The sequence below is a fragment of the Pseudogymnoascus verrucosus genome (genome assembly GCF_001662655.1).
Source record: "Pseudogymnoascus verrucosus strain UAMH 10579 unplaced genomic scaffold scaffold_59, whole genome shotgun sequence".
NCBI classification, from domain to species: Eukaryota; Fungi; Ascomycota; class Leotiomycetes; order Thelebolales; family Thelebolaceae; genus Pseudogymnoascus; species Pseudogymnoascus verrucosus.
Window position 1 is genome coordinate 100,939 of NW_017263710.1, and position 16,387 is coordinate 117,325.

General features: G+C 52.9%; 5 protein-coding genes across 5 annotated transcripts; 3 read left to right on the forward strand and 2 right to left on the reverse strand.

The window, feature by feature from the left end:
- Positions 1 to 1,556: 1,556 nt before the first annotated feature.
- Positions 1,557 to 3,397, forward strand: VE01_09827 (uncharacterized protein). Its single transcript, XM_018279234.2, has 2 exons — positions 1,557 to 2,356; positions 2,414 to 3,397. The coding sequence occupies exons 1-2, from the start codon at positions 1,619 to 1,621 to the stop codon at positions 3,374 to 3,376; spliced, it is 1,701 nt and encodes a 566-aa protein (XP_018126387.1). The 5' UTR covers positions 1,557 to 1,618; the 3' UTR covers positions 3,377 to 3,397.
- A 5,300-nt stretch (positions 3,398 to 8,697) lies between these two features.
- On the forward strand, positions 8,698 to 12,091 carry MFS1 (MFS sugar transporter). The gene is made up of 4 exons (XM_018279235.2): positions 8,698 to 8,949; positions 9,049 to 9,130; positions 9,181 to 9,324; positions 9,375 to 12,091. Exons 1-4 carry the CDS (start codon positions 8,901 to 8,903, stop codon positions 10,738 to 10,740), a joined length of 1,641 nt encoding a protein of 546 aa, XP_018126367.1. The 5' UTR covers positions 8,698 to 8,900; the 3' UTR covers positions 10,741 to 12,091.
- VE01_09829 (uncharacterized protein) lies at positions 11,442 to 12,786 on the reverse strand. Its single transcript, XM_018279236.2, has 2 exons — positions 11,719 to 12,786; positions 11,442 to 11,662 (listed from the first exon to the last, which is right to left on the reverse strand). Exons 1-2 carry the CDS (start codon positions 12,511 to 12,513, stop codon positions 11,600 to 11,602), a joined length of 858 nt encoding a protein of 285 aa, XP_018126368.1. The 5' UTR covers positions 12,514 to 12,786; the 3' UTR covers positions 11,442 to 11,599.
- Positions 12,787 to 13,407: 621 nt separating this feature from the next.
- On the forward strand, positions 13,408 to 15,225 carry VE01_09830 (uncharacterized protein). Its single transcript, XM_018279237.2, has 3 exons — positions 13,408 to 14,015; positions 14,062 to 14,775; positions 14,843 to 15,225. Exons 1-3 carry the CDS (start codon positions 13,891 to 13,893, stop codon positions 14,994 to 14,996), a joined length of 993 nt encoding a protein of 330 aa, XP_018126382.1. The 5' UTR covers positions 13,408 to 13,890; the 3' UTR covers positions 14,997 to 15,225.
- On the reverse strand, positions 15,014 to 16,344 carry VE01_09831 (uncharacterized protein). The gene has a single exon (XM_018279238.2). It carries the CDS (start codon positions 16,156 to 16,158, stop codon positions 15,451 to 15,453), a length of 708 nt encoding a protein of 235 aa, XP_018126381.1. The 5' UTR covers positions 16,159 to 16,344; the 3' UTR covers positions 15,014 to 15,450.
- Positions 16,345 to 16,387: the final 43 nt, after the last annotated feature.

Here is a 16,387-nt window from a genome sequence, read left to right on the forward strand (position 1 = left end):
CCACAATCTGCGGTCTCTCCCTCCCTGGGTCCCTGGCCTAAAGTGGGTGATTGAGTGACCAGTACCAATTATGAAGAACTTCGAGTATCATTACTCCAAGACGAGTACCACTATGAGGAACTACGAGTATCATTACTCCAAGACGAGTGAGTACTACTATGAAGAACGAGTACCACGACGAAGACTACGAGTATCAATACTCTATAGCCTACGAATACCACTGCTACATATCGATAGTACCCAGCACCCATCAATCCGAAGACTGAAGAAATATACAAGAAAATCCACAAAAAACATGACAAAATACACCCAAAAAGAGATAAAAAAATACGACAAAAATACCCCAATCCTCAATCAATCCTAAGTGCCATCCATTATTCCCCTTTTCAGTAATGTAGCACTCGGCTCATACAGGGTATAGCTACGTGCCGCCGCTACGGACATGGTGGGGAAGAGCAGATGGAGACAAGGAACGACAAGGAACAAGAAGAAACGACAGGGCCATGGATGTTTTTGAGAAGGAAGGATGGGATTTGTATGGCCTTGTTTGGCCTTGGAGGGCTTATAATGGCTTATGATTGGCATAATTCGACATGGAAGCTGCGATGCACCCACTACTAACTACCTACTAAACAACACCTGCCCTGGCTGTGGACGCGCGGTACGTACCTCCTACTACAACGCCTCTGCGACCACTACTCTACTCTACTACCACTAGCTGCCCCCATACACGCCCCCCATACACGCCCCCCATACACGCCTCACATACTACTATACTACTATCCACATCACACTACTACAAACTCTACTACAACACGACTCAGATCGACTCTTGTTTGTCTCTGGCGTGTCTCTCCGGCTGGCTGGTCTGGCTTCCTACCTTCCCCATTACTATTTCTAGCTTGCAACCTTTAATCTGCCCTTCTATACTACTACTACTTCCTCTCTGCTACCTCCTACCCCACGCTATACTACCACTCGTTGCTGCCGCTGGAGGGTCTTGCTCGAATTGCGTGCCCTCCCCCTTCAGTCCCATCAGCCCTCTCTATTGCCCCCCCCCCCTTCCCATCACACCTGTCTCATCTCCCCTAGCTCCACCTGCATCTGCCACGGCGAGATCGAAAAGAGAGAGAAGCTCCGAGGGCGAAAAGAGAGACAATCAGAGAATGTGGAGGCAGGCTGCTTTCGTCGTCGTGTAGCCTCAACCTCATCCGCTCCTTCCCACATCCACTTCCACACCCAACCCTCCTACAACCTCGTGCTTTCCCCTACCTACGTACTCGCACAAACGCGCGCGCGCTACGATCACCCCACAATCTACTACATACGCACACACGAGCCCATCTGCTACGGACCATCGCCGAACTGATCTCGCTGTGATTGGGCCCGATCCACCGCGCCCCAGAAAACATACGAGACATCCTCCGTCCTGACCTACCCCGAACCCATCTCGGCCTCTGCAACCTCACCTCACCTCACCTCACCCTACCCTCACCGCGGCCATTGCCCCCTTCAGCCGCGCCGCCCTCCTATCCCACGTTCCAGCCACCACCGCCGTGCGCGCGCGCCTCAACCCCCCCCCTCCCCCCAACCCGGCCCTTTATATACCTATGCCTCCATGACCTCCGTCCCTACCCCACCGACCACCCCATCCCTCGCCCACCGCATCCGCACCGCGATAATGACCCTACACACCACGCTCCTGTCGGCCCTGCGCGCCCTCCTGCGCCGCACGAAGCGCATGCACGCCCTCCTCGCCACCTTCCTGCGGTCCCTGCGGCCCGCGCTCTCCCTCTCCCCCACCGCCGCCTACGCCGCCGAGATCGAGTCCCTCTTCGCGGCCCTCGACGCGCCGGGCCTGCGCCGCCTCGCTGATGGATTGCAGGCCCAGTACGTGATCGCGCTGCGCGAGAACCCGGCGTGTATGCTGCCTAGCTACAGCCATGTGTTGCCGTCGGGCGAAGAAACGGGGCGCTACGTCGCGCTTGATGTTGGCGGGTCGACGTTCCGCGTTGCGGTGCTGGAGTTGTTTGGGCGCGAGGGCGAGGGGGATGAGAGTGTTGTGCGCGGGGCAAGGACGTTCAAGATCGATGATGTGGTGAAGCAGCGTGTTGGGATTGCGTTTTTTGAGTGGTTGGCTGAGAGGATTGAGGAGACGCTGAGGGAGGTGCTAGGAGAGACGAAGGAGGGAGAGGAGATGGCGAAGATGGATATGGGGTTGTCCTGGAGCTTTCCCATTGAGCACACGTCGTTGCGTAGTGGGAAGATCCATGGGATGGGCAAGGGATTTAGAGCGATGGAGGGGCTTCTAGGGGCGGATCTGGCAGATGTTTTACAGGGCGCTTGTGACCGGCGGGTATGTCTCTCCCTCTGCTGTCCTACTATATATCTATCCGTAACTAACACTACTCAGCATCTCCCGGTAACCCTCACCGCAACCGTCAACGACGCCGCCTCCACTCTCCTCTCGCGCGCCTACAGCACGCCAAACACGCACTACGGCCTCATCCTCGGCACCGGCGTCAACATCGCCGTGCACCTCCCCACCTCCCTCGTAGCCGGCAAACTCGCCCTGCGCAATATCAACAGTGCCGCATCCCCTCCCACCTCACCACCGTCGCTATCCACGTCGCCGGGATCGTCCGTCAGCATGGGCTCGGCGCTTCCGCCGCATGATCATGTGATCGTAAACACAGAGATCAGCATGTTCGGCGCGGGCGTGCTGCCAGTAACCCGCTTCGACACCGCCCTCGACGCCGCACACGCGCTGCCTGGCTTCCAGCCCCTCGAGATGCTTGTCTCAGGCCGCTACCTGGGCGAAGTCGCACGTCTCGTCATCGTCGAGGGATTCGAGCGCGGTGTTCTCTTCGCGGACGCCAAGGCGCTGCCGAAGGGGTGGGAGAGGGGTTACGGTCTCGACAGCGAGGTGTTGGCTAAGCTGCAGGTTGGGGAGTGGAAGAATCTCGGTCTCGGGATTGTGGAGGGTGATGGGGAGGCGTTGAGGCAGATTGCTGGGGCTGTGGCGACGAGGGCGGCGAGGGTGGTTGCTGCGTCGATTTACGCGTTACGAGTTGTTAGGGATGGCGCGGCTGCCGTGGCTGTGCCGAGCAAAGCGGAGCTTATTGAGCGGGTGATGGAGGGAACGATTACGGCGGCGGCGCCGGCGGCGGCTGCTGTGAGGGAGGACACGGTGGTTGCGTGCGCGGGCGCGGTGATTCAGTTTTATCCTGGCTTTAGACAGGGGGCGCAGGAGGCGCTGGATGAGTTGTGTGGGGAGGGGCAGGGTAGGATAGAGTTGTGTTTGGCGGAGGAGAGCTCGTTGCTTGGGGCTGCTGTTGGGGCGGCTGTTGTTGCTGGTGGGGGGGAGGGGAGGTGATGTGAAGGTGTAAAGAGTGGATGGTTTGAAGGGGGCGGAGAGGGGTAATGGGTGCATGAGGGGTGGGATGTAGACTTGAGGGTGGTTTGTAGATACGCGTAACATATCATATGGTGGGTGGGGATAGAATGCATTGCATGGATTTATTCGATTATTTTGTTCGTCTCCTTGACTGTCTTTGATGTTTGTGATCCGTGTTGGGGGTGGTCAGTACCTGGTCTCTGATGTGTCCTGGTGATTTGTGGCGATGGTATGTGGTATGATGTCTGTCTACTTGATTCGTGAGGGTGTGGATCGTGGTGCTGTGGCATCGTGTGAATCTGACCTATGAGGGGAGGAGTTAGGGCTGCGCGGTTTATGTGGCCCTATGGAAGAGGCTGCAGGCAGAGGAATTCTTCCGGGGTTGGGTGGTAGAAGGATATCGAGGTTGTAGATCGGCAGGTTGATGTTGGGGTAGATGTGCTGTTAGGCTCCCAAGAGCAACATCTCAGCCTACAGACGAGACTATGTGAAGACTTTAGTCACCCCTAGTTTGCGAGGTTTGCCACTTGGGTTGGAAACCCATCAGAACCAACACCTTTGGGATATTAGTTAGGATGCGTGCGATTTCTAATTACCAGTTAAAGATGCAATTCTTCGCGGCCTATGAAGACTGTTGCCGACGCCTCACTGTTGGTAGGCCTACAATGACCATCGCCCGGCGTCAGAGGCGCCGAGGCCATCGACTTGATCTATACTATACGGATAGCCAACAGAGAACGCCAGAACACCAGGCCACCCAGTCTCCGCGCTACCGCAATCTTACCGACGCCTTTCTCCTGGTGATGATTCTGTGGACAGCTTGTGACAGGGACGCAGATTTGCGGTGGCAGTTTCTTGTGGCAGGAATTCGTCTGCGGCAGCGGCAGTTCTTGCGACGAGAATTCGACGGTGGTGGCAGCAGTAACTGTTGGAGACAAGAATTCGTATGCAGGCTTGCCGTGTAAAGCATTGCGTGCAGACCAAGTCCCTACTCCGTATCTCAGCGAGTATATCTGGATCTTTCTGTTGTCTCCGTGTAAACGAACGAATGAATACTTTTACCCCGAAGCCTTGGGTGACAGAGCCTCCAATTTATCAACCCATATAGCGGCCACTCTGTAGACTCATGTGGGGGGATTTTCTGCATCAGGACTTCCATTATACCTTATCCCCATCTTTAATACTATTAAATAGGGAAAGGACGAACGACCAAGTGAAGAACGATCGACTAAATGAAGTAGGAACGACCGACTCGAGAAGGAAAGGGCGATCAGCTCCAGAAGATCTCGGAAAAGAAAGAGCAACCTACTCGAAGGGGAAGGAACGACCATTGACTAAGGACGGAACGACGGGCTACAAAGGGAAAGAGCAATCGACTTCAGGGGAAAGGAATGACCGGGCAAGAATGGAAGTAACGACCCTATCTTCGTTCCTTCTGTGACAGTTACCAAGGTTGCCAAGATTAGAGCGTTCTTTCCATAGCCATCTGATATCCTTCATCTTTTCCAGAGCAACTGAACTCAACAAGTACAGTCATCTCGTTCATTGGGTTCGAGATCCAATTCACAGTGTAATCTTCTACACATCAATAGAAAACGGGAAAGCACGAGCCCCGATGGACCTAGAACGATGGCACCTTTAGTCATGCGTGGCTTTAGATCAAGTGCCGTAGGCCGGCTGGTAGCGCACAAATTTTCGACTTCGTCACTCGAATGGCTGCCAGGTTCGAAAGGTTCGTCGGCAGATAAAGATGAGGTATTGTCGTCGCAGCACGGAAGAGTGGGAGAAGACACGGGTTTGGTCTTCGAGGGGGAAATAACAAACCATTAGAGAGTTCATAACAGAGGGGGGCTTTTGCAGGCGTTAATACACACCTCTACCATTTGATGTACTTTACAAATGCCATGTCCTGTATTCACAACGACGACAGTCCGCCTAGCTTTTTCATTCCCAGGACATTATATTTGAAATTTTATATTGTGTGATCATGTTGTATGCTGACAAAATATATGCTTAGAGGTTATTTCTACACTCACATCGTCTACAGTTATATCGCAAATGACCCCTTTGTCGGGAGATCGCCTGTCTCGGGAAGGACCCGACTCTACTGCCGGTTGCCCTTGGCATTACCTGTGTGCACCGACAGTGTACATAGGGCATGTGATACTATGGTAAGACCAGTGTATACGGGGAATCCCGACGGCTGAGCACGCCCTCGGCGTCGTGAACATCCAAACGGATACACAATTCTAGAACTCTGCCGTGCCAAATGCTCGCCATGGAAGCGAAGCCTAGGGGTGGGCCTTCCTATACGGGAGCTGATACAACTCCCTGGCCTTTCAGCAGCCACCTGTCAGGCTTATATCGGGATGGGGTAGACCAGCTGAAGCTCGCTATACTCTATCGACCCTTGATAATATCAAACAATATCGATATGAAAGCCTTATAATGACCAAGGATTAGTGGAACACTCCCCAGCCAGGAAGCGAACCGAATCTCAAGAGCCGGTCGCCATGAGAAACGCCAGGAAGTGACTATTATAGCCAGATTCGGTCTAGGCCCACCTCTACTTTCTTTGGCATTAGGTATGCACCAAGCAATGGCTTGCATCTCCTCATGGTTGGGCGTTTTGGTGGCGGCGAATAACGGACCCCAAGAGTTACGAGGGCGTCTTTAGTGAAAAAGGCTCGTGTGCAACAGCGGCAGAGTGCGACTTTATTGGGACTCTTGCACATGCTGAAACCGCCCGATTGGCACAGATAACGGCCGACTGGCCACGCGGTGTGTGCATGGTATTTAGGTGGTGTTCCAAGGATGGTGACAAGGCAATCGCCGGAGGCCGATCCGCGGTGCTCACACCGAGGACCGAAAGGTGACGCGATGATTGGAGATGAGTGAGCCAGGGAGTGAACCAAGCGTATATCCTCTGAGAGTATGTATGGGAAGGGCAGGGATGTGGAAACAGCTTCCAACGGGAGCAAACGCGAGACAACGGAAACTAACATACCCGGATCGAGGGACGAAGCCGTTCAGCCAAACCTTTGTGCCGCACAACACCATTACGAGTTTCGCAAACCATGACGTGAGGCAATGAAAGGAGCTTGCCGGCAGAGAAATGATGTTGGGAGGAAATTGTGGTGATTACGAAATGCTTCAGGCTGATACAGCGGTAGAATCGGGGAAATCATCTTGAGTAGGGCCGATGCGGGGTGGGGGAGGGAAATCATCTAGAAAGCGGAAAGGCCGAGGAAGGTGCGGAGAGTGGCACTTCGCGGCGGGAAGAGGGAAAGAGCTACTCTTAGGATGAAGATATTGACACATTCCGACTCCACTTGAAGATCTGGAGACGGCAGGTCAGGGGGAGGAATAGACGGGATGGTCGTTAACAAATGGGCGACGGCGACATTAGATGACTGTGCCAGCGTCACATTTGGGCCCCGTCCCCGATCACCGAAGTGTCCGGTAGCCCGACCTAAGGCCAGACACAGACCCGAGCATTCGTTCGGGGGAGGATTGGGGACGGGACGCACGGCGATGCGAAACGTGACATTACATAGCTACAGACGCACATTTGTCAATCGATAGTTCCGTGTTCTGGCGAAAGCGGGCTGACTGTTGTCTGTGTGGTGCGGGAATTATCAAAATATCCCGTTCTTGGGGTACCTGACCTAGCGGACCAGTGGTAAAAAGTCCGAGCGGGACGCCGTGGTGGTGTGGTGGTGGTGCGTGTGTGTGCCTTGCATGCTGACGGCGTCGTACGTGCGTGGTGGGAAGGGATTTCTGAAAGCCAAGGCGGTGTGGTGGTTGCACACATGCACACCTAACAGTTCTGTTTCAGAGATATTGGGGATATGGGGGGCTTTTGGGGGACTTTTAGGGGACATTACTGGGCGATGTGGAGAATTTTGAAGGCGTAGGATACTTTGTACGTACGGGCGAGTGGGGTCGATTGTGACTTCCTTGTGGCGATTTACGGGACAAGTTTTTTGAGAAAAAAAAAGGCATCAAAAGAGGAAAAGATAGCAGCATTGATCTAGGTGTCTTCGGTATCATATGTCAGAGGAGAGAGAGACAGAGAGTCTACCTAGGATTTATTTACTCTGCTAGGTCTTAAGAGCGAGGATAATCTTTCGCTCATTACAAAGTACAGTACAGACAGAAGCCGAGGCAGCGTTGTGAATGGACGTGCTGAAAGACTGTTCTAGACGCTGAGACACAAGTCTCAAGTGGCTCGAGCTGTCAACTATGGCATAAATATTGAAAGAAGAAAAGGAAGGAGAGAAGGCGGCATCCCAAGTCATCCGAGCTTCACGGATAGTCCATCGTTTTGCTATCTGTGCGGTTGTTCCACAATGGCCGTTGATCTCAAAAGAGAAGCTCCTAGTGGTAATAGCGCTTTTTCTAGAAGGGAAAGAAAAGGCGGGGAGGAAGTGAGGGGGATGGAAGTTGTGAAGGGCCAAGACGCAGCGACACATACTTACACACACACGATATATTTGGGGAAATGAGCTGTGGGGGTGTTGACAGCCCTTAGAGGGGTCCTGTTTCTCGTACCGTACTTCGTACTTACAGTATGGAGCCATGGAGTGGACACTAACCAACATGGTCCCACTCAAACATCGCCGACTTCTCATGGAGATCATCGACGTCGAGTCTCCAATTCGGATGGATGAACTGGATGGAGTCGGGTTGGCTCCCAATACGGATTGTTGATCCAGTCAATCCCATCCTATTTCAATCCCCCATTCCAACATCCTGTCGTACAAAGCACGGCGGCCAGCATAACAGGCCAGCATGCATCAGCATCACATTTGAAATCACACACTGAGCCAGCCAACCATGATTTGTTACTATGCTATACTTACAGTACCAACAGTCCTAACAGTACTAACAGTATTGACTGACTGTACATTGCTCAAGCCAGAACATTACCTGTCGGGCCTTCGATGCTAGCTGCGAACCTACAAATCCACTGATGTACGGTATTATCCACCGACGGCGGCTTAATTGTGTGGCTTTGACGGCCTTTCAAACAATACTATTTGCTAGGCTCCTACTGGGCTCGTGAGCAATCACCCGCTCTCCCCATCCCTGCCCCACACATGGTGGGTGGAACCCTTGCGTGTTGGAGCTTTCTGTGGCCCCTGACCCCTCTTTGCCCCCCGCCCCGCCACCACACATCACCGTCGCCACTAGTTGGCGCACAGGGCTCCCATGCTCTGGACTGGACCAACAGTAGAATCGCCAACCCAGGGTCCATCGCAATGCATCGCCCCATTGGGCACCAGGGTGACAGCCAGCATGCATACATATGTAGATCTACCACGACCAGCCCCAGTCTTTGCTTCCCCATTACCATCTTGTGTGCGATTGATGTCTCTTATCAATCGTTGATGTCGTCGTTGTTGTCGTCGCCATCTCTGGTCCCTTAACAACATATTCAGAAGTCTGACGTGACGGCGCGGTCTGCAAGAGTATAGCGCGACGCAGCGCAGTCGCCATCATGTATCAGGCTACTAATGTCTACGCCATTTGCGGTTTCGCTGCCATCGGTATGTCGAGAGGACCCCTCACTCCCTATCGTCGAGGGAATGCCTTCGTTTCGACGTTGCGCCTAAGGACAATCTTGCTAACCAGAGTGTAATGTATAGGTGGTGGACTCTTTGGTTTTGATATTTCCTCGATGTCCGGTGTCATTGGGACAATGGCCTATAAGCGTTATTATAACAATCCGTATGTCCAGCCATCAAAGCCTGTCAGGGATTGTGCTAATGGAATGATAGTGTCTCAACGGTTCAGGGAGCCATCACAGCTTCTATGCCCTTCGGCTCTTTCTTTGGTGCTCTCATATCATCCTTCATCGCAGATCGGTACTCCCGACGAACTGCCATCCAATTCTCCTGCACCCTCTGGATTATCGGCTCCATGTACGCTCCCAGCTCCCCGTTGTCATCCATCTCAGCTAACCAAGCGCCAGCATCCAATGCGCCTCCAATGGCGTCCCCATGCTAGTGGTCGGCCGCGCTGTCTCCGGTATCTGTATCGGTATCGCCTCCGCCATCGTACCCGTCTACCAATCCGAAATCGCACCGAAGGAGATTCGTGGTCGCATCGTCACCCTCCAGCAATGGGCTATCACATGGGGTATCCTGATCCAATATTTCATCCAGTACGGCGCGTCTTTTGTTGGCGGCGGCCCCGACGACCCCAACCAACCCGAGTCGGCATTTCGCATTCCCTGGGGTCTCCAGATGATCCCAGCCGTCATCCTCTTCTTCGGCCTGTTCTTCCTGCCTCGTAGCCCTCGCTGGCTGGCCAGCAAGGACCAGTGGGACGAGGCGATCCAGGTGCTTGCGGATCTGCACGCAGGCGGCGACATCGACCATCCGAAGGTGTTGGCCGAGTACCAGGAGATCGAGGAAGCGCTGCGCTTTGAGCGCGAGGAGGCAACGAGCAGCATGCGCGCACTCGTAGCGCCGCGCATGTTCAAGCGTGTGCTTCTTGGCATGAGCATCCAGACATGGTCGCAGTTGGGTGGAGTCAACGTGCTAATGTACTACATCATCTACGTCATGCAGGCGGCAGACATCGGATCGCCCATGCTCACGGCCTCGATTCAATACGTAATCAACGTGCTTCTTACGCTCCCTGCCATCATCTATATCGACCGATGGGGACGCCGGCCGTCCCTTCTCCTCGGTTCCCTCTTCATGATGATCTTCTTCTTCATCACCGGCGCCATACAGGCCGTCTACGGCGAAGCCGTCGACGGCCACGGTACGAACATCACCTGGGTCGTGCGCGGCAACAAAGCCGCCTCGGGCGCCATCGTGGCCTGCTCATACCTGGTCGTCGCCACATTTGCCACGACCTGGGGTCCCGCATCCTGGTGCTACCCAGCAGAGATCTTTCCGTCCAAAGTCCGAGCCAAGGCCGTCTCCCTCGCCACCGCCTCGAACTGGTTCTGGAACTGCATCCTCTCCTTCGCTGTTCCCCCTTTGCTGTTCCACATCAACTGGCGCATGTACATGCTCTTCGGGACACTCAACGGATTGGCGCTTCTGCATATATATATCGCAGCGCCGGAGACGAAGGGCAAGATGCTTGAAGAGATGGACGAGGTGTTTGATAGTGGGCGCCGCGCCTGGGAGCGCCAGCCGAAGGGATCAAGGATGGATGATCTTGCGCGCGGGATTGCGGAGGGAACGATGTTGCCTCCGGCGAGAGCATATAAGGGGATTCGCGTTGAGAAAGAGGTTAAGCGCGATAGTGTGGGAGGAGGGAGGTCGAGCAGCACTGTCAGCCTGCAGCCATATCACGCGCATTGCGAGGCAGAGCCGTGAGAGTGCTGAGTTTGGTGGTGGGGTGGTGGAGTGGGGGTGGTAGCTGGGAGAGGAGCCTATATTCGCGTCAAACTGCGACTACTCGCCCAGCAAAAACTGTGGTACAATCCCTATAATTTGCTGCCGCCTTGATCCAGGTATCAACCAGTCTCCAATTATAGACTGCGATACTCGTTGCCTAAGGACAAAAAAGGTCCTAGGTTATAACAATGGCCAACGCTCAGGGATAGGAACAAACATATATTATGAAGGCGCGCTTTCGGCAGTACGGATCAAAGGGCGGATTTACTTGTATTCGGAATAGCAAGGCTGGTCAAGGTATTCAGGACTTAACAGATGTCTGGGACGGAATATGAGGTGGATGGATATGGCTAGTTGGGCCGAGTGCTGTATGTATATAATCTTACTTCGCACTGCAGTACGACGTCTGGCGTATTGCGGCTAGAAGTCTCACGCGTCAGTGGCGTTTGTGTATCTAATGAGAAGGGGTTCAACAAAGGCCTTGTGGCTTGCATGAATGTGAGACCTACATGGGCGGTTATCAGCGGTTACGCTGGCGGTTGGCTGTTGTCCTAAGATCTACGGATTTGATTTATATCACAGCTATAAATGAGTATTGCGCCCAATGAAGAAAGATCGTCTCAATTTTACACTACAGTTAAAGATAGTAAGTTACAGGGAGCCGTGGAATAAACATATAGCCCAAGTCATATTCCATCGTCAAATCGCCAGCCTTCGCGCCGAGACCAAGCATACATTAAGTGTTATCTGTCCATTGAAGCCTTTTTCCGCGCATCACTAGCACTGCTAACACGAATCCTACACCCACGGAGGCATCCCCAACAACCGCACCCACCCCTCAAATCCCTGGAAGCAAAGATGATCGCACTTTCTTGCGATACTGCTGCCAGTCCTCGCCATACTACATCCACAAGTCAGCATTCGCTGTATTCATCAATAAGACTCGAATCAACTTACCCGATCCGCACAATAACGGTCTAGCACGGGAATGCCCCTTCTCGTAAAATCGTGGTAGAAGAACCAGAACACCAGCCCGCCCAAAATGGGCCCCGCAGCCGCCATCGCATACCCAGATCGCCAGATGCAGTATGCGCCGTAATTGATGTGTCGCGCGACACCGAAGAGGCCGCCGGTGAATGGTTTCCCCTTGTTCTCCGGGCGGGCCTTGAAGTTTCTGCGCTGGATCTCGGAGGTGGTTTCGAGGAGGAGGCCGCCGATGGCCATAGCTGTCCCGATGATGAAGGTTGGGGTAAGGGAGCTCAGGTCGCGGGGCGCGGGGGAGATGATGCCGAAGCCCGTGAGGAAGGAGGAGGCAGCGGTGGGGAGGAGAGGGGCGAGGGGGGCGATGGACCAGAAGATCGAGTTGAGGGAGTTGAAGAAGGTGTTGAAGAACCCGATTACGATACCCTCGGCGGGGCGCATCTCAGTCTCGCCGATGCGGAAGAGCCAGTAGACGTGCTTGATGCTGCTGGCGGTTGCGAGGCCGATGATTATGCGGGCTTGGAGAGGGAGAGCGGCGAAGTTGGCGAGATTTGGGAGGGAGAAGGCGCCGGGGAGGAAAGGGGGGAGGGCGGAGACGCCAATGGCGCGGAGGCTGGGCGCGGCGAGGCCGTATGCTACGAGGCCATATTGTATGAAGATATCGGCGGTGCGAATGCCGGCGAAGAGAGTGGTGCCAATGGGTGAAGAGCGCTTAACTCGAGAGAGGTTGTCGTGGAGATCAGCGGCGGGAGAGGAAGAAGATGAGGCCATGGTGTGATTGAGGAATGTTTAGACCGTACAGTACCAATGAGATGGATATGATTGGAATATTAAGAGATAAGACATTTATATAAGTGAATCCAAAGATGGATATGATTGGAATATTAAGAGATAAGACATTTATATAAGTGAAGTTAGATATAGCATGAGCTGTGAGGGGACGCATTCGGACCTCGGGTTTCATAGATTGCCATGATCTATAAGCAAAAAGTAGTTATGACATGGATTACCGTGATTGACCAACAGCTATAGCAACATGATGTCTACGACGACATTGAAAGCCTAGCTGACGTAATGTACTTTAATACTTTATCTAATTCCGCACAAAACTAAAAAATTGACGTCGTTTCGCTTTGGGGCCAATCACTGTTACCGTGCGAATATGAAATATGGAAATTATCATAATTATCATAATTGAGATGCGAAGTGGGGAGGTTTGCTTACGGAGAATTCGGAGCTCGGGGAAAGAAGAGTGCGGTCGGCGTGTCCTCGAGACGTCATTGGTATAACAGTCTAGAAGGCAAGAACTAGTTTCGTGGTCCATATATTATACTTTGCAGCCATGGGATTGCCCTACACTTTTCATGCACTTGCCATGCACATGCCGCGATGTTCGCTGTCTATATTCAGTAGACTGTACAGTACTATTTAGTTCAGTGCTCACCCCGTTGCATGCGAGGAACATCGTAGAAGTAACGGAGTCCGGAGCGAAAGAGCAGACTATTGCTCCGGAGAATCATTTCTACTTCAATTACAGTTTAACGATGAACCTGTCGCATCCTGTATAGTACATGACCTCGTTCCACAGGGGTCTTGTTCCCCGCAACAGCGCTTTCCTCTTTTCCCATAGCCGCACCGCCAAAGACCACCGGCCAATCTCGGTAACCCCTCACCAACAGGACCTCATGGAAACAAACCATACATCTGTGCCCCTATCATTGTTGCCGTTTTGAAGAAATTCTGACTCTGTGCACATTTCCCTTCCCCGCATCTGCGAACAGTGTCGCGAAGTCTAATTCTGGAAAAGATCGGACGTTGGTGAGAAGCTTAAACGAAACACTGTCTCGGAGCCTCGCCCTCCGAGTCCCCTCTCCACCGTGTAAACATCCGCCATTTGCCAGAGTGCCAAATGCTTGACTACTCCTGGGATAGCCTGCCGTCGTTCCTAGAAGTCTATATCGATGATGCGAGGGATACTATATTTTGATTGCTTGTGCGGCGACATGGAGATTACACTGTCTCATGAGGGGGAGCGGAGAAGGGCGAGTATAAAGCCCATGCATCCCTCGATGATCGTCGCTCTGCGTGCTTGCTGAAGCTCTTGCGGATTCTTGGCTCTTGTCTCAATCGCTGTTCCTTGTATTCACGATGCTTTTCTCGGCGATTCTCACAGCGGGCCTCGTGTCCTCGGCCGCGGCTTTAGCTGCACCGCCTCGCTGCCGTGCCAATTCCAACTACAAAGGCTGGGCTTCGATGAAGCATGCATTCATTTTGTAGGCTCCCCGATCTCCTGTGATTTCCAAATCTAATCAGGGTTAGCGGCGACTCCTACACGACCACCGGGTTCGATGTGTCCCAAACCCAGCCAGCACCGGGCAATCCTCTGGGTAACCCCCCATACCCGGGCTGGACCGCCGCAAATGGCCCCAATTGGCCCGACTTCCTCACTGTCAAGTACAACGCCTCTGAAATATTGACGTACAACTTGGCATACGGTGGCGCGACCGTATCATCCTCGCTCGTGAAGCCATACCAAGACACTGTGCTATCCCTCTCAAGCCAAGTGGAAGACCTCTTTATCCCAAACTACGCCTTCAATGGTAAATGGAAGAGCAACGATTCCGTCTTCGGCATCTTCATCGGCATCAACGATGTCGGAAACTCGTTCTACTTGGGCGACGATGCGGTCCCCATCTTAAACAAGAAGATCTTCGCCGTCTATGACGGTCTCGTCAAGGAGCTCTATAATACTGGCGCGAGGAATTTCGTTTTCCTCAACGTGCCGCCCACAGACAGGAGTCCGTTGATGATTGGCCAAGGTGCAGACAGCGCAGCTCTCATTGCAAAGGATTTGAAGGCCTTTAACAGCGCTATCGCGAGTCTAGCCGCGAGCGTCAGGAAGAACTATGCCGATTCGAACGTTTTCACGGTAGATGCGTGGCAGGCGTTTACGGACGTGCTAAATAAGCCCGCTGCGTTCCCCGCCACGGCTGGATACAAGAATACCACCGCGTACTGCGAGGCATATCAGAAGTAAGTCGAACGCTGATAGGCCTCCCGTCTTGTGAGGAATAGTGATAAAGATGCTAATTGCGCATAGTGGTACCCCAGCGCAAGATACCCTCGACCCCTCGTGCGGCATCCCAGTCAACCAGTATTTCTGGCTCAACAGCCTGCACCCCACGTCGCCCATGCACGATGTGCTCGCGCAGAAGGTGGCAGCGCAGTTGAAGAGCGGACCGAACGTGTGTTAGACGCGCGAGTGTACAGGCTTGGAGATATCAGCGAGCAGGCCGTTTGGATTTTCCAACTATGGATTCTGGAATGAGCGATTAATTCAAAGATCTGAAGCATGGTCTTGTTTGCGTTATGCTCCCTACGTCCGCGAACGTATGAAGCCAACGAGGAAGACATGAGTTGTAGATACTAGATAACATATTACATGGTTCAGTAGGAGAAGGGGGGCAATAGAATGAATTCCATGGATTTGTTTGATTCTTCGACCGCTCGCCTCCACTGCTCCTGGTCGTTTGAGAGGTGCTGATTATCTCCGTGCTCTGTGCTGTTGGCTTCTGTCCGTCGCCCTCTAGCACCCTACGTCTTTCTCTGGGTAACTCAGCCCATCTCTGGAAACTATCGCACCGCATCCGTTACCTCGAATTCTGATCCCTGGTGTGATCAATGTATAAATGGCATAGAAATCCCAGGTCACAGCGGATCTGGAACATGCACGACTTCGATCGTGGGCCATTTTGGGCCAAGTTGCGGACACTGGCCTTCCATAAATTCGTGCAGTAGTAATCTTATCTGGCCTCCAGCCCCAAGAGGATTCTTTATCTGGCAACTCTTCTTGCCCCCAAGATAAAGATCAAGTACTGTCATCGTAGCACGGAAGTCAGGAGGAACTCCCACCTCAAGCTTTTCAGGGATTAAAATAACAAGCTGTTGAAGAGCTTGAAACATTGTAATGCGCTTCAAGACCTCAATAATATCCCTATATGTGCACCAGGCAACGGTCAAGCTTTTAACGTGGGTAGAGATAGGAGCAGGCGTTAAGGCAGAGACACAGTTGAGGGTAGACTTCCCGTGGTTCAGGTAGAAGGTCGATCTCGAAAAATCGATGAAGTCCGTATAACGGTACGGAGCATGCATAGTACAGGCTGTGACTTCAAGTTTGCGATATGGCTCCTGTATTACGAGCCAGGATTCTTTAGATGCCTGAGAAATGCGCGAATTATCCATAGACAGGATGGGCCCCATAGAGGATGGCTCCATTCCCTCCATGAAAACCTCCCGAGCACTTGGCTTAGGTATGAAATCGACGATATAATGGCTCGCTAATGCATGTTCCCATATCTTCCATCGCAGTTCGGTCGGCAGAGCTGGGAATAGGGTAAAGCAGGCTCTGGTATCCATTTTGCCTGAACCCACTGGCTGTAGAGTTATGGTGTTATTAATCACCAGTTGTCTACAGTTTATTGTCTGTAAGCGCGCGGGACGCGATATAATATCTTCGGGAGCGGGCGCTTGGCCTCAAACGCTCTTGCCTTGAATAATTAATTGTCACAAATGCAACATGACGAAGTGACCGCAATGCATACAACTACCCGAGTGGATCCATCCAATTGCCTTAAATGGGCACAAT